This window comes from Saccopteryx bilineata, chromosome 11 (genome assembly GCF_036850765.1).
Source record: "Saccopteryx bilineata isolate mSacBil1 chromosome 11, mSacBil1_pri_phased_curated, whole genome shotgun sequence".
Lineage (NCBI taxonomy): Eukaryota > Metazoa > Chordata > Mammalia > Chiroptera > Emballonuridae > Saccopteryx > Saccopteryx bilineata.
The window spans coordinates 67,717,959-67,735,564 of record NC_089500.1 but is presented as its reverse complement, the minus strand read 5'-3'; the positions used below and the strand labels follow the sequence as shown (position 1 = coordinate 67,735,564).

The 17,606-nt window shown below is 41.4% G+C and overlaps 1 protein-coding gene across 2 annotated transcripts in view; it reads left to right on the top strand.

The window, feature by feature from the left end:
* MAGI3 (membrane associated guanylate kinase, WW and PDZ domain containing 3) overlaps positions 1–17,606 on the top strand; it is a 213,304-nt gene that overhangs the window by 176,409 nt on the left and 19,289 nt on the right. For both annotated transcript variants that reach the window (XM_066247418.1, XM_066247417.1), the window contains 7 exons: positions 394–582; positions 3,029–3,634; positions 4,850–4,881; positions 7,115–7,271; positions 10,140–10,231; positions 12,290–12,482; positions 14,553–14,741. In XM_066247418.1, the coding sequence (XP_066103515.1) occupies positions 394–582; positions 3,029–3,634; positions 4,850–4,881; positions 7,115–7,271; positions 10,140–10,231; positions 12,290–12,482; positions 14,553–14,741 (1,458 nt within the window). The remainder of the gene's footprint in view (positions 1–393; positions 583–3,028; positions 3,635–4,849; positions 4,882–7,114; positions 7,272–10,139; positions 10,232–12,289; positions 12,483–14,552; positions 14,742–17,606) is intronic.

Below are 17,606 nucleotides of genomic sequence, written 5' to 3'. Positions count from 1 at the left end.
TCATTGTCCTAGTACAGTGTTTCCCACGTGGAGCTCAGAGGCTGCCTGTTCCAGTGAAATGGGCCGCTGCCCGAGTGTCCATGGCTCTCCGGAGTTTAATGACAAGGCTGTCCCTTTCATCCTGACTCCAGAGAAGGGACTCTTTGGGGTGAGAGAAAGCAAGCACAAATAAGGCAACAGGGGGAGAAAAAGGAGGCGCTTTTACTTTCAAATAGCATGGAAGAATCATACAAAAGAGAAATGATCGTTTATTTTTCAGTGACTTTGTTTCAGAATTTAAATTCAGTTCAGTAACATCGGAGCCTAACTTTTTCTTGTTGAGGATTATATAGACTCTTACTTATGCAATTGCAATGACTTTTGTTCTCAAACCCACCACTCCTTTTGGCGCAGATGTGGAAAAGTCCCATTTCACCCGAGACCCCTCCCAGCTGAAGGGCATCCTCGTCCGAGCGTCGCTGAAGAAAAGCACAATGGGGTTTGGCTTCACCATCATCGGGGGCGACAGGCCCGATGAGTTCCTGCAGGTGAAAAACGTGCTGAAGGACGGCCCCGCAGCGCAGGACGGGAAAATCGCACCGGGTGAGCCTTCTCCAGAGGGACATGGACAGTAGTGATTCAGTAACGAAAGTTAGAGCAAAACGATACATACACACACACACATATAGATAATAACTATGTCTGTATATGTGTCATAAGTACATGTGCTCTTACATGGCCTCTTGCTTCCAGGGCAGGACCCCAGACTCAAGCGTTTTTCAACTTCTGTAGCAAAAATGTATGAATAAGTCTATAATAAATAACACCAACATATATGTACATAGATATAATTTCATACATACATAGAAAGAATTCAATTACACAAGTGAAGATTTCTGGGTTAAAATAGTTTATTCTTTAAACTGAGTGCATACTGGTTTTGAGCGAGGGGCATCTTTACAAGTAAGTGGAAACTTAGAAAAATGGTATTACATTTATTAATTTTTAAATAGTTTGAATAATTTTGAGATAGCCCTTAAGCTGCACTAAGCTGAAGATATGTGAATCATCTTAGAAAATTATTTGACTGGTTTTCTTCGATTATGTAGGATACTTTTGGAAATATATCTCATACTGATCTATATCTTTTTTTGAAAATGATCCATTGTGTGTAAGTTTGTCTGCTCTATAGTTTTCCTAACTCGTGATTTCTAGAAATTTTTATATGGCTGACAGGAAGTTCAAGGCTAGTTACAGATTATGAGGAAGGTTTAAACACTTTTTCCAGGAGAATTTTAGTATCCCACTGAGGTTGCTTTATGTACCGTTTACTAGACTTTTTTTTTTTTTCCTAATTTTCTGAAGTGAGAAGCAGGGAGGCAGAGAGACAGACTCCCACATGCACCTGACCAGGATCCACCCCACATGCCCACCAGGGGGTGATACTCTGCCCATCTGGGATGTTGCTCCATTGTAACCAGAACCATTCTAGTACCTGAGGCGAAGGTCATGGAGTCATCCTCGGTGCCCAGGCCAACTTTGCTCCGATGGTGCCTTGGCTGTGGGAGGGGAAGAGAGAGATAGAGATAAAGGAGAGGGGAGAAAGATGGAGAAGCAGATGGGCACTTCTCCTGTGTGCCCTGGCCGGAAATCAAACCTGGGACTTCCACATGCCGGACTGACGCTCTACCACTGAGTCAACTGGCCAGGACTAGACTTTTCTAATCCTCTGGTATTTCATATATCATGTAAATGTAGCCGCATTTGGACAATCTCATTATCATAATGCTTTTTGTGGTAGATATTAATTTATTTTCAATTAGGTTATGGAATCTCACAAATCATGCCTTTTCATTTAGGTGATAGAAACTTAAAACAAGAAAATTTAAATAATCAAAAGTTAAATTTATAAAGAAAATAATTTTTAGCTTTATTACTATTTAGCTCTATTACTGTATAAACTCTAGAGATTAAAATTAATAATAAGGGTATTTATTTAGGTGTTCAGTTTTGACTTTTTGAACATTTTGTCCATGAAGCATATCTCATAGCCACTGTATATGCTGTTGGGATTTCCTAATATTCAGATTTATCTAAAATTATCTAATTTGCACAGCAATATAGTACTTCCATGAAAATTTTGAGATTTTATTCAGGGGAGGAAAAAGTCAAAACTTTGTTTCTAATTAAATCTAATTTCTGTGTCTCCTTAGATTATGAAACAAATTTCCACAGACTAATGTATTTAAATACCATTCATGTGGATTTTTTTTAATGCGACATGCAATCAGAACAAAATAAAGCACCTCTATTTGGCAATAACCTTTTAAGTAATTATATTCAAATAAAAGTAGCAAATGGAGGAGACAGAGGACAAATTTTAAGTTAAAGCTGTGTTTAAAAACACAGCTGATGAATGTCAAGTGGTTGTGGTCATAATAATGTAAAATCAAGGAAGCAAAACCAACTTTTATAAGATTAATTTAGCTGACTTTTTAGTGTCTGAATATGTTTTTTGCTTGTGTTGAATTTTAGTTATTGCTTGTTTCTCTTTGTGAAATCTAAAGAAGAATGCTAAAAGGAAATACTTTCATTACAGTGTTATTCTAATCTTTAACCCTACCTGATGAATTTTTAATTACATCTTAATGGCTTCTTAAAGGTCAAGAAATAAGGTGGTATTTAAAGGTGCCCTGTTTGTACAAGTAGTCAATGGAGTTACTTTCTCCTCTTACACCTGTTACAACGTATCTAGCTTGTATGGCCATGTAGTAAGGACTCAAAGGATATACTAACCATGATAACATGAATTTGCAGTTATTTTTGTTATGATTCCCTTGAGCTTGAAGTCATAACTCTTTACTACAAAGATAATTAAGATTTATACATTTATATATCCTTTCTAGAGAGGAGTCACAGAAGGGAGAATGACATGTCTGTGTTCAAAATCTAACTTTTCAGTTTCCAGAATTCAAATTTAGATGCTGAATTTAAGCTATTTAACTTCTTTGGTGGTTTTCATATTTTGAACATGATTATCTTTTACCAGGTGATGTTATTGTAGACATCAATGGCAAGTGTGTCCTTGGTCACACCCACGCAGATGTCGTCCAGATGTTTCAGTTGGTACCTGTCAATCAGTATGTAAACCTCACTTTATGTCGTGGGTATCCGCTCCCGGATGACAATGAAGACCCTGTTGTGGACATTGTTGCTGCTACCCCTGTCATCAATGGACAGTCATTAACCAAGGGAGAGACTTGCATGCACACTCAGGACTTTAAGTCGGGAGCAATGGTTCTGGACCAGAATGGAAAATCGGGGCACATTTTGGTCAGTGATCGTATCAACGGACCGTCAGATCCGAGCGAGCAGAGAGCGTCCATGGCATCGTCAGGCAGCTCCCAACCGGAACTAGTGACTGTCCCTCTGGTCAAGGGCCCCAAAGGCTTTGGGTTTGCAATTGCTGACAGCCCAACCGGACAGAAGGTGAAAATGATATTGGATAGTCAGTGGTGTCCGGGCCTACAGAAAGGGGATATAATTAAGGAAATTTACCATCAAAATGTGCAGAATTTAACCCATCTCCAAGTGGTAGAGGTGCTAAAGCAGTTTCCAGTAGGTGCAGACGTGCCCTTGCTTATCTTGAGAGGAGGTGAGTAAAGCACAAGGAGCAAAAGGCGTCGCTCTTCATGCATTTGTTTGTCACTTGTCCTTACAGGTCAGATGTCTTTGCCCAGCCGAGTTCACTGGTCGTTCATGGGCGTTTCCCCCACGGGTCTGTCCGGCCGCTTCCATGAGCAGCGTCTTCTGCGGCAGAGTCTGTTTCATTCATCTACATGATGGATTTCTTTCCCTCCAGATTCTTGTACAAATCTGATTTATGGCTTTAATGATAGGAGAGAGTCACACTGTGAAGTCGCATTGTGCTACTTCAAATGAAATATATCCTCTTACTTTCATTTTCTCTGTTGATGACAACAGTAGAAATTGACTCTCTCCATCACCAGGACTTCCTCTGGACCTCTGTACTGAACCAGAGATGTTTGAGAGAGCTAGCGTCTCTGTGAATGAGCATAATGTTGGATGGGGTGCTAATCTGTTCTGTAAGAGCAATCATGATAACTTGTGCTCATAAAGCTTTTATCTTAAGCTTTAGTCTCTATCCATAAATGTTAATTAAAGCCCACAGTGCTCATGTGGAAGAAATATAATTTTTATTTTCCAAGGTCATCAGCTGACATGAACTGCTCCCAGACATTATAAATCCAGTCCCAAGGACTGATCACAAAGTTTGCATTTTAATAGGCTTTCTTAGGTCCGTACCTATGAAAGATGGGTACTTTAAAGAAAAAAAATCTGGCCCTTCACTCTTTTATATCTCTGGCTTTTAGTTTTCATCTTTGAGGCAAATGAGCAGTTTAACATCATTGGGGCACTTATTTTTTTAATTCTTATTTCTTTGAACTATTTTTATTTCTTCTCTGGGTGATGTGGAATGTGCTCAGATTAAGGTGGAGATCACTGTAGTTCTCCAGGGTGTCAGCAGATGCAACAGCGGCCGCATTGGGCCCGAGGTTGGGTGTCGGCTTCACGCCTTGCTACCTGTTGGTTCTTCGCTATAGGGAAATAATGGTCATCTGTTTGAGTCTTTGGTGTTATCTTTTCTATAAAATGGTAGTAACATTGATGCCTTCGGAATGTCATTTAAATAAAACGAGATGATGTATGTGTAATGCCTAGTTCACAGCAGGTGTCAGAGAATTTACCAGCTTACCAAAAGTGGAAGCTAGTTTATCTTCAATGTTAACAGTATTTATGATCTGGAAATGTTTCCTCTGTTTTTAAAATTTGGCTCATTTTTTTTAAGGTCCTCCTTCACCAACTAAAACTGCCAAAATGGTGAGTACACAAGGGTCCTCAAATGCTTCTTCCCAACACATCCAAAGAGATGCCTCGGCCCCCTGTTAGGGCAGCCCCCCTGGTGGTGGGCTGACTCCCCCTGAGGGAAGTCAGGAGCCCTACTGCCCTGGGCTTGTACGGACACTCGAGGGAGGTGTGGGAGTTAGAAACAGCCCCACAGAGGAGAGATGTGCTCTCCTGGTTAAGCATTTCTATTGGAGGAATACCAGAGACCCATACGAACGGTAATTCTGTCCTCTAACCCAGTGATTTTCAACCAGTCCGCTGCAAGAAGGTTTAAAATATGCAATACCTGACTGTTTAGTCAGGGGCACTGACTTCTTTTCCCTTAGATTGTTAAACTAAAAAAATGACAATAGCCACACACTGCGAATGCATCAAAATTATACCTATTTTTTGCTGATCTGACAAAAAAAAACATATTTTTAGTGTGCCGTAGAATTTGAGTAATTAGTTTGTGTCATGAGATGAAAAAGGTTGAAAATCACTGCTCTAAACAGTGAAATATGGCCACGTAGACATGCCCACTCAGGAGTCCTTTTTCTGTGTTTGGGAGGAGCACGTGGAGGGTGGACTGACACTGTGACATCATCCCCCTCGTGCCCAAGGGGAAGATAGTTTGCCTCACATAATTTCATGGGGGCTGTAAATACCCACATTTAGATAATCTTCTCACATTTCAGACTAAGCAAGACTTTCTAGAAAATTGTGGCCTCCTGTATTCAATTTGCTTGTTATCAAAACAAAAAAAAATGTGTTCTTTGGCATTCTTCTGAATAACTGAGTAGCCTACATAAAGGCCTGTATGGAGAATAAGACCTAATAAAAAAGAATGCATCAAATACTGCTCTAAAAGAATTGTTAGCTGCACATGTAGCTACTTACGTCCCTACAATTATGTGGATCTGGACATACAGATAGTGATGCATGAAATCCTAATTCTAGTTTGCCTGAGTTGGAGTCTGTCATCTCACAATTGAAAGATGGCCGTCCATAACCATAAACCATAGACTGTTCAAGTCCATCAGTTGTACAATGGATAAAATCTTTCTAGCCCACCATATAGGATCCTCTGCAAGTTTGCTGTTTTATGGGTCAGAGGAAGGAAGCATTCTGCACTTTAATAGACTGTACCACTTAGGGCTGGTGTGGACAGTGAAAATTGCACTGTAGTTTTCTACATTTCTCCGATCCCCTGGTAATAATTTCTCATTCCCGTGCTACCATATCTATTTTGTGATGGATGCCAGTGCGCCACGGGGACCGAACACTTTCTACTGATAGAAGGCTCGGATGACCCTCCCTGCTCGGACAGAGCCCCACGGGGCCCTTGTCTCCCCCGCCCCTGTGCCATCGGACTGGGTCTGGGTCAGGGAAGGGGCCCCTCTGGCACAACGCTTTGTAGTGACTGGCCCCTCACTACTTCTCTACAGTGGCTGCCCCTGCCTCCTAGCCAGCATGAATTCTTTCTCCACACATGCCTCTAATCCTCCTCGCAGTAATTCAGGGCAACAAGCTATTCTCAACACTGTATTTATTTTTTCAGGCTGTTTATTGGATTTCATTTTTAAGATGTTGTTAAAGAACTCAATTTGCTGGGATATTATTTTACGTAAGTTCTGTCTGAATGGGAAAACTGTGGAAGCGCACAGCTCCGTTTTCCCTCAGCTGACTGCCCAGCGGTGGTGCACTTCTCCTTAGTGTGTGTGAACGGGCTGGGCAGGTTTCCACAGGCTCATCCTCACAGCCTCTGTTAGTTAACACTTCCTACTCCATTCGCTCAGAAAGCATGTTATCGTAAACGTCTTCACTGGGAATTAAACTTATCGGGTGGGGAGGAGAGGTTTCTCGGGAATTCTCTTGGTCTCCCTCTTGTTCTACTTGGAAACGCGCCTTCCGCGTCGCTGCGCGCCCTCTCTGAGGGACCCTGTGCGTTGCTGTTAGAGAAAAGGGCAAAAGGACTTAAAGACAGGACTAATTAAGGCCCTTCTGTTGACATCACTATAAGCCTTTTCTAATTCCAGTTAAATATGTTCCCACCAAATACCCGCAGCTATGAGAGTGCATTCCGGTGCGACCGCAGCTGCGCAGTGGCTTTGACGCCGCCTCTGTGACTGCAGTCGGTTGACACGCCCAGTTTAGACAACCGTTCTATGAACTAATGAACCATCTGGTTTTTTAAAATACTAAGTAAGGCCCTTTTCCATTTCAGAAAACAGAAAAAAAGGACAATTCGGGAAGTTTGGAGGCCATTAGTGAGCCCATCCCCCAGCCGATGCCTTTTCCTCCCAGCATTATCCGGTCGGGGTCCCCGAAATTGGATCCTTCCGAGGTCTACCTGAAATCGAAGACTTTATATGAAGATAAACGTAAGTAGTTGTGGAATATTTTAGGAGGGCATGCGACAGAATAAATCTGAATTAAAAGAAAAATAACTGGCACCTTCCTGACTTTCAAAACCATGTTGAAAAGTTATTCCTTCGTTCCCATTTTTGTGTGACTCGGGACTTCTTCCATTTTACATTCAACATTCATTCATTCATTTTTTTTTTTTAAACCATGTATTAAGTGCCTACTATCTATCCAACATCAAAGTAAGTAATGGGAATAAAGAGATAAATAAATAGGTTACATAAGACCTGCACCCAAAAAGATGATTAAACCTAAAAGGAAAAAACAAATATGTAATCAAACAAGTGTGCCCAGGTGTACAAATAGGCCAACAGGTGCAGTAACAGAAGGATGAACTGGATGAACTGAGACCAAAGGAGGAAGCGGGCCCTTTTACCACCGTGGATGGAAGGAAGTGTCAGGCACGCTTCATACAGGAAGTTCCGTTTTAACCAAGTCTTCCAAGACAAGTATTTATGGGACAGGTAGAAGGGAGAGAAAGAAGGGATAGCATTTGCACATTGGTCTTGCGTGACCTGGGTTCTGCAAGATGTTGTGTTTGGCTGGGTGTGGTTGTCAAGGGGAGCCAGAGGGCAGGGGCTGATTGCGGAGGGTTGATAGTGCCGTTCTGAGGGGCTGGAGTCGGTCAGGTGAATGACGGGGAGTCCCGGAATGGTTTTAACTCTTGGGATGATACTACTGGACTGTGTTGCAGACAGATTTTCCCGGCAGGGGTACAGAGGATGATGACTCAGAGGGGCGTTCAGTTCAGCTGGGGAGGAAACCAGCGGAGGCCCCATATGGAGTCCATCTGAAAGCTGATGAGAAGAGAGTGTGAGAGGCAGAAATTCAGGTCCACATTAATACACTGACCAATGCTAATCCTTTCCGAAGAAAAACTGCAGATTGGACTAGGTTTAATTTTTTTTAATGTATTTGTTTTAAGAAACAGCTCTAAACCCACTTTGGCAAAGATGTACACAGATGGAAATATTATATATATATAATTAATTTCATACTTATTTGACCAATTGTAGATCTTTATCTTAATCCACCCAAGGCCATATTTAAGAAAGACGGATACAGTAATTTGAATTCGTGTAACTACGCGAATCCCTGCAGACTCCCGTCTGTGGCGTGGACCAGTCTTAGACTTGGTAGAGACTAGTCAGTCCCTTTGGGCCTCACCCATAAATAAATGAGTTGGACTCATGAGTCCTCTTATCCCTAAAGTTCTATAAATCTAATAGGAAATATTTCTCAAAAGAGATGGCTTCGAAAGACTATTGTCAGGATTTACCCTATCTGGTATCTCACTGTCTATAACATTCTTGACATGTTCCTCTCATTTCCTTTCCAGCAAATGCTTCTAACTTATAAATCACATTAATATTTCACAGAGATAAAATTTTAGTCATGAAGTAGCTTTCCCTGACTTAATACTCTGAGGGGTGCCCCCTTTCGGGTTAAGAGCCTGGACCGTGGAGACCACGCTGAGTGTAAGCCCCAGCTGTGCCATTTCCCTGCTGTGGGACTCTGGACCCTCAGTTTCCCCAGCTAGAAAATGGGGCTAATAAAAGGTGTTACTGTTTATTTTCCTTTAAAATACTTTCATTTTGCAACATTAGGCTAAGAAAGCAGGTCATGTGGAGTGCTTTTCTTATTTTATTTTTTTTATTTTATTTAATTTTTGTATCCTTCTGAAGCTGGAAATGGGGAGGCAGACAGACTCCCGCATGCGCCCGACCGGGATCCACCCGGCATGCCCACCAGGGGGCAATGCTCTGCCCATCTGGGGCATTGCTCTGTTGCAATCAGAGCCATTCTAGCACCTGAGGCAGAGGCCACAGAGCCATCCTCAGCACCCGGGCCATCTTTGCTCCAATGGAGCCTTGGCTGCAGGAGGGGAAGAGAGAGACAGAGAGGAAGGAGAGGGGGAGGGGTGGAGAAGCAGATGGGTGCTTCTCCTGTGTGCCCTGGCCGGGAATCGAACCCGGGACTCCTGACGCCAGGCCGACGCTCTACCACTGAGCCAACCGGCCAGGGCCAGGAGTGTTTTTCTTAAACAAAGGTACAGTATTAGGTTAGGACTAGAATTAAGATAACTTTTTTACATTTTTTAAACTTATTTTTAAATTTAGAAATTAAATTTAACAGGGTGACATTGATCAATAGGTGTACATAGGTTTCAGGTGAACATCTCTATAGCATTTGAACTATTGATTGTGTTGTGTGAACTGTTGATTGTGTTGTGTGAACTGTCGATTGTGTTGTGTGCCCATCATCTAAAGTCAGAGCATTTTCTGTCACCGTATGTTTGTCCTTCTCTACTCCCTGCCCCTGGCCCTGCCCCCTAGCCTCGCCCCCTGGTAACCACTCACTTTTATCTGTGTCCATGAGTCTCAGTTTTACATCTCACTTATGTGGGGTATTAAGGCATTTCATGGGCTCTCTTTTTTCCAGGATTTGCCCATGTGTTAATTTAGATAATTTGTCAAATATCAAACTCAAATGGGATAATTCTGAATTTAACGTTGTAATACTGATTTAAAGACACGAGGAGTTAAGGGCCATGTAGCACTGGATACATGAACGTGAGGGTAGCTACTCTCAAAGCAATCTCGATGCCAAGTTTTGTTGTCAACACAAAACAAAGATTTATGGTTGAATTTTTTTTTGTGGTGTTACACCTTTGTGTCAATTTTTGCATCTCACAAAGTTTAGAGGATACAGTTTATTAAACTCTAATACTATCCTACTAAATATTGAACTTTGTTTTTTTAATCCTTTTAAAAGAAGCCAATGTATGTATGTATTTATTTTAAATGTTTTCTGGTTTTCCTTAGCACCGAACACCAAAGATTTGGATGTTTTTCTTCGGAAACAGGAATCGGGCTTTGGCTTCAGGGTGCTGGGCGGAGACGGACCTGACCAGTCTGTGAGTTTAAATACTTTGGCTGTTCTTGATAAAAGCTTTTAAGTGGCAGTTTGGTGGAATATGGTGTTTTTGTTGTTTTCTGTTGCTTTCTCTGACAGTTTCACTAACATGAAAAGAATAGCATATCGATTAGTGTCTTAGTTCCTCAGTGAACTTGGGGCAGCTGAGGCTAAAACTGTAGGTAAAAGTTAGATATGTCAGCTATAAATTGGACAGTGATGAGCTTCCTCTATGTGCCTTATTTGAAATTTTTATTTCCTTTCACCTTTGTTAAACAGATTTTAAGATATTTTCCTTTTCCATGAAACCTCTAACTCAAAATCCTGTTTGCCATTGTCACTCTATCTTCGGAATGTTCCCTGAACAGTGGGCATGAGCCATGAAGATTATGTCACCTAGTCCGTATCACTCACCATATTGTTAATGAGTTGCCATTGTTATGCTCAGTATTTTGCATTCCATCTGATGTTACCTGTGAAACTAGAAGTATAAAAAATAATGTTTCTGTCCAGAAAGCATGCAGGTTATATTTGTAAAGCATTTGAAATCTAGAATTTTATTTATACACGAGTCTCACATAAAGTTAGAGAGCAGTGTAGTAGGTATTATTTTTAAATTTTGCCCTTAGTTTGAATGACAGCTAAGTAATGTGCTTTGTAGAATTTAAGAATATATTTAAGTTGGGGTTTTTTTGTATAATATCAAGAAAGACTACATTATTATCATGCTTGGAAGTTGGGTGAGTAACAGTCTTTTCAAATGACAGGCTTTCTTCTATTTCTGAATAGAACATATAATTTCTTTAGTATAAATGTGCCCTAATGCATCATATCAGTTACTGTTAATATACTGCTCCCAAAAATTAGGGAATATTTTATCGTTTTATATTCATGTTGAAATATCCCCTAATTTTTGGGAGCAGTATAGATCCCCTTGTGTGGGCCAAACATGGAACAGTAATTGTTTCTGACAGTTGAGGTAGTTTTTTTTATTGCTTCCCATTGGTCAGTACTCATAGTGGTCCCTTAAACATTTTTTTTTTTTCAGAGAGAGAGTGAGTCAGAGAGAGGGATAGACAGGGACAGACAGACAGGAACAGAGATGAGAAACGTCATTCATTAGTTTTTTTCATTGCGACACCTTAGTTCATTGATTGCTTTCTCATATGTGCCTTGACTGCGGGCCTTCAGCAGACCGAGTAACCCCTTGCTGGAGCCAGCGACCTTGGGTTCAAGCTGGTGGGCTTTTGCTCAAACCAGATGAGCCCGCGCTCAAGCTGGCGACCTCGGGGTCTCGAACCTGGGTCCTCTGCATCCCAGTCCGACGCTATATCCACTGCGCCACCACCTGGTTAGGCTCCCTTAAACATTTTAAGAATTTATCTCAGACAACTCGGGAGAAATCTTTCTCTTAAATGTCAGGTTTTAGCAGCTCTGAAACTAGCCCCAACCTTTAGGATCGCCCAGTTCTAGGATTTTAATTGCTGGTCAGCAGAATGACCTGGACATGTTCACCTAGATGCAAGTGAACCTTAGGCCACCCTGTTCCCTTCAAATATTGACCGCTTTGAGGTTTAGGAACCTGAAACGTTTCTCTGCTCTACATACTGAGCCTGTACGGAGAGCTGTGTGAGGGGAGTATCATAAGAACCATCAGGCTGCTGTGAACAGCGTGTGAAAAGTTTTCCTCGTGGCAATAGACTTGTCTGTGATAGCTACTCCACAGAAATGCATTTTCTGAGTTTAACGTTTTTGTTTTGTTGTAGTGATGGTAGTGACGGAGGTACTCTTTAAAGTTACAGAACACCTTTGTGCTTTCTGTCTTCTCTGTACTCAAGCAGAGATCTGGAGGGAATGATGTGGTTAGCTGAAGGGCCCTTTTGGAGGATGTTCCCTTTCTGAGACATCACCTTTCCAATAGCTGACTGTTTCCATAGCTGAACCTCAGAAATCTGTCGGAAGCACAGCACTGAGTCAGGAAGCCCTTCACTTAGCAGTTAAGGACCTTAGTAGATTGGGCAGACTGCATAGACCAACCTACCCTTTGTTGTCTTACCAGATATACATCGGGGCCATCATCCCTCTGGGCGCAGCCGAGAAGGACGGTCGGCTCCGGGCCGCGGATGAGTTGATGTGCATCGATGGGATTCCTGTTAAAGGGAAGTCGCACAAGCAAGTCTTAGACCTAATGACCACTGCCGCTCGCAACGGCCACGTGCTGTTAACTGTCAGAAGGAAGATCTTCTATGGGGGTAGGTGAACGCGGTCCTGCCCTGATAAGTTACAGAAGAATCAAACAGATTTGATCCACTTTCTGTGTGGTTTTCCAGGTTATTTTACATTCTGTGGTTAATAGTGTCTGAGACAGTCCATTTGGCAGGATCCAGGGCCTTGCTGTGAAAAGGATTCGAAAATGATCCTACTATTATCAAAAAAGAGAAATTGGAGGCTCCCATATTAGGATTATAGTAATATATTGATGAATTAACCAGGTGAAATCTGTTTTCTTAAAAACAGATTACAAAGTCATTTGATCATACTGAGGCATCCCATTAGCTGAACATCAAAAGCTTTTGGATCCTAATGAAATCCTAAATATTCAGAAGACAGAACATTTCTACTTGAGAAGTTTTAGTATAATATAATTTAACATTTACTGAGGGCTTACTCTGTCCCAGGTCTATGGATTTTTTAGTTAATCCTTACAACACTATGATGTAAATACTGCCATTATCTAGTTTTCAGTTACTCACGGACAGACTGGGAGACACATAACTGGTAGGTAGTAGGGCCAGGATTAAAATGGGCGTTTACTTATAGAGCCTGGGTCTAAACCTTTTTTACTCTCATAAACCCTCAGATACGCAGCTCTCTTACATTTCTCTCATCAATAGCTTTGTGACTGTTAAATAGGATTTTTTAGAAGTGAATTCTTGCCACTTACAATGTTAATAAGACAACCCTGCAGCACAGGACTGGAAGCCTCCTGGAGGCAGAGGTGTCCAGCCACTCGGGAGAGCGCTGGGCCCAGCACTGAGGCAGCGCCCGCCTGCACCGACTGGGTGTCTGGACGTGTTTGTCAACTTGATGAATGTTCATGTCCCTCCTAAAAAATGAGGCGCTGCGTGCTTGATTGCAGCACCCTCAGCAGAGAGCTGCCTCTCTCCGTACAGATCAGGCGCTTAGCATGCAGGCAGATATGAATGCAGTGTGGTGTCCGTTTGGTTGTTCTGGAGTCAGAAGTAACCACATACAGGGGCAGGGGGTGTTGCACACTAGAGCTGGGCTGTCTCCCGGACAGCATCTTGAGGAGGCTTCCTACTCATTTGCTATGATTGGAGGCATTTAGCTAATTCATAGTAACCATGAATTATACCAAAAAATCCTTTTTCATTAATGATTTGGCTGTTGGTGACACTTTATTGAGATTCCAAAACAGCCTCAGAATCATGTAGATTCTGAGCCACAGTAGGTGAGATAAATGTGTATTGAGCAATGGCAGCTCATCGTAGTTGTTCATGATGATTTGTATCAATCGGTGGCACAAAATTTGCCTTAAAAAAACACAGTTAGGACTAACTTGTGTTGTTCATTCTCAAATTCTGAGGTCATGCTTGGAGGAAAAGGTGTGGGTTAACTGGCCGTGTGCTGGGGATTCCACGGGGCCTGATCTCTGCCTAGGGGGTTGCTGCTGGTGTGGACAGCTGGTCACGTGCCTGTGAGCTGCTGCTGGTTACCTCACCTGGAATCTCAATCAGGAAACTGCAGCTGTCAGTGCATTCTGGGAGGCAGATCCGGCCTGGCTGGCCGCTGCCCTCAGCCTGTAACCGGCAGCATCCCTAACCCGACACAACGACTTCCCCGATGTCACAAACTTCTGTCCTTGTGCTCAATTATATTTAAAGTTGATATATTTAAAAGGAAGCTTACTGGGTCATTCTTATCAACTTTTGTTACAATTCCTGGTGGAGGTTAAAAACCTTTCTGGAATTCGAACAATTTCAAGAAGAGCTTTCTTACTGTCCAAGAGCTTTTTTACTATCCAGTTTCATGGAAATTTTGAGAAACCCCCTTTAAAGTGAGATAACATTGTGTATTTTTCCACTTGTTTATGTTAAGGGTATTTAAGACATCAGACAGACTGCTGCTGCCTACATCTGCACTCACATTATGTCCAGAGCTCCCGGCGGGGGGGGGGGGGGAGCTATTCTATTCTGTTAATTAGAGACTACAGTTTTTGTGAGAGGCTGAGCACAAAAGCACTTCAGTTATCAAAAATGATGATGTCCCAGAAATATCAAAATTGGTCACGTTTATTGTAGAGAAACAACCAGAGGATGACAGCTCTCAAGCCTTCCTTTCAACACAGAACGGGTCTCCCCGCCTGAACCGAGGGGAAGTCCCGGCCAGGACTGCGCCCCAGGAGGCCTATGACGTCATCTTGCAACGAAAGGAAAACGAAGGGTTTGGCTTTGTCATCCTCACCTCCAAAAACAAGCCGCCTCCAGGAGGTAAGCTTCCTGTCCTGTTGTCCCTATCGATGACTTCAGTTTCCCGAGTCCCCCCTGGGGTTTATGAAACTGGTTAGGAATTATGCATAAAAGGCCTTAGACTTAAGAATGATGAGTATTTTCTTGATTTTCAGAATTAGGTAATCTTAACCAAACCTCCTAAGGGTCAGGTTTGCAAAATCATCTTCAGTTCCAGAAAATAAGTATTAGAAGCTTGGTTTGTATCAAAATGATATTTGGCAATATATTGGGAACAGGACCTAATTTACTAGTAAAAGGAGAGTGCTGAATTTTTTTTAATATGGGGACATAGGGTTTTTGTTGTTATGAGATATCATATATACAGAAATGAATTAAATGCTAGAAGCAGTTGAAAAGCAAAACAGATGAATAGAAGTCTCGACCCAAATATGTCTTAAACTGTCTTTTTGTGTTACTTAATAATTGCCATATTCCAGCCCTAAAGTGACCTTTCTGAGTGATGAGACATTCTTCCCTTTTATATATGTTTCATTGAAAGGTAAAACTTTTGTCAGAACCTTTAAAAATTAAATATTCTGAACCTGGTTTTACAATATTCTCATCTGTGAAGGATGAATGTGTATATTCCCTCAACGAAGAGGAATTACCTCAAGTGTGTTCAGGGCTATTATGATTCAACAGATCAAATATTTGTCTTCTCGTAGTGTTTCTAAGAAATAATTATGAATATGAAACCCAACTGATGAATATTTATGTATTGTATTGGTCTGATTTGTCTGGTAGCTTTATTTTTCTAAGTCCAATGATAAAAATCTTTGATCACATGAAAATGCCTCTTGCCTTTGCCAGTGGATTTGCTTATTTCTTGGGTCGTGAGATCCTTTTAGACGAGATGGTCATGAAAACCTTAGTGAAAAAAAGCAGGCACTTCTAGGAAAGTGTTGTAAGCCAAACGAATTTGCAGGGGCCTTGTTGAAACCAACGCCAGTTTGTAAAGGATGAAGACTCCGTGACACGGATGAGTTATTACTCTAGTATCAGGTCACTGCTCACTGCGGCTACTTCCCAGTTTCCATAAGCAGTTGCTATGGTAACACTTGGAACCGGAACTGTCTCTGATGCTGTAAGGATGATTATGTGGCCTGTCTCAGAAAAAATTAAAGAAAGCAGCTTTTAGGTGGATTTTATCTTAGAGCATTGAAAATCAGGATTTCCAAAAACAACCATTTTGGGTCATTAAATTCTCCTTCTGTTACCATGCAATAATCCCAGGCTTTCAGATTAACCAAAATGGTGTACGATTGTGATTCAGTGTGCTAGATGCTAAGCACTTTTTATATTGAAAATACTCCTTTTCTAGCGCTATAAAAATTAGGGTGGAGAGTTGATTTTCACATAAAACTAATATAGAGGAATTCAGTAAAATAAGTTGCATTACTTAAATATGTGTAACATTTTTATCTTGATTATATTTAAATTTTATATTACATTTTAATAAATATTAAATATATTCTTATTTGAGTATATTGTATTAGTTTATATCTACAATTTTAAAATCTTTTATACTTATTCGTTTAAATTGTTGCTTAGTACTTTGATGGTTTTGTGTAACGTAGATCTCTGTTTAAGGTGGTTTCATTAAGTATTGGGCTTCATAGTCGGACAGACCTGGATTCAAGCCCTGCTTAACCCTTGTAATAGCTGTCTGACCTTGGGCAAATTACGTCCCCTCTAGGAGCTCCAGTTTCCACTGTACAGTGGGGATGGCGGTTCCACTTCCTGCCTCCTGTGAGTCTGAGGATTAAAGGGGAGGATGCACTGGAGCCCTTAGCCGAGACCTGCAGTACATGTTAGCTGCTGTTGCTTGGGTTGTCCTCTGCGGCCATTATCATCATCGTTGTTTATAAAATTGACACTGTCTCTTGATCTTTTTTTATAAGAAACTTTTAAAAGTTTATTAATGCTTGAATAATGAGATGGGAAAGAAAGCCCAATTAAAATGTAAGATTGAGGCTGCAGCTAATGTGTGGCAGGAAATGAGTGTTTGCAGCTCATTAATTATCAGCTTGAATGGTAAATTAGGCTTAGGTTAGCAATGAATTTTATATAAAATACTTGAGATTTTCGGTCATGGTGCAAAACCAAAGTTGCTAATTTCACTGAAATGCTAGTTAGCAATCTCACAAATTGCTGAGCCCTGCAAGCAGTCTTCTGGGAACTCCATTCCTCTCTTGTCGACAGAAGAAGGGGCCCAGGATAAACTGGGATGAGGAGCTTTCGCTCAGACATGAGCCAGTGCTTCCGACTGCGTAACAGGGAAGGCTTGGTTTGGAAGAGTTTTAGCATCCTTGACAAGGCGAGGAACCTGTCTGTCTGAACGGATCATTCTTTAAGGACCTTGTTTTGGTATAGATTGATATTCTGCTCAGTATATTTTTTCCTTTTGATTAAAATGTATTTTCTAGTGACATTTGTCACAAGAAAGGTTCCCAAGAGCATCTCTAATACTTGTTAGAAAGTTCTGAGATTCCCTACCATTGACTTTTTCAAAAGTCGGGGATCCAGGTCAAGCACCTGTATTGCCCTGGACCTGGCTGGAACAGGTGCTGAATGGATGGAGTACTTAGAAGAGATTTCTACTTCAAATGGAAAGGGCTGGGCTAGTTTTTGCCTTGCCAGTTCTTCAGAAGTTTTTGTGTTCCTCTTTCTCATATACTTTTCAGTTCTGGTTGATTTCTTTGAGAAGGGGATGTTTCCAGTTACTGTCCTTTCTTTTCTTGAAGTGAAATGTTTTAAGAGCACTAAAGTGATCTCAGAAGCTGGGCAAGCCAGTCTGCAGGACAGATTGACCCAGAGATGGATGAAGATGGATAAACTGACTTT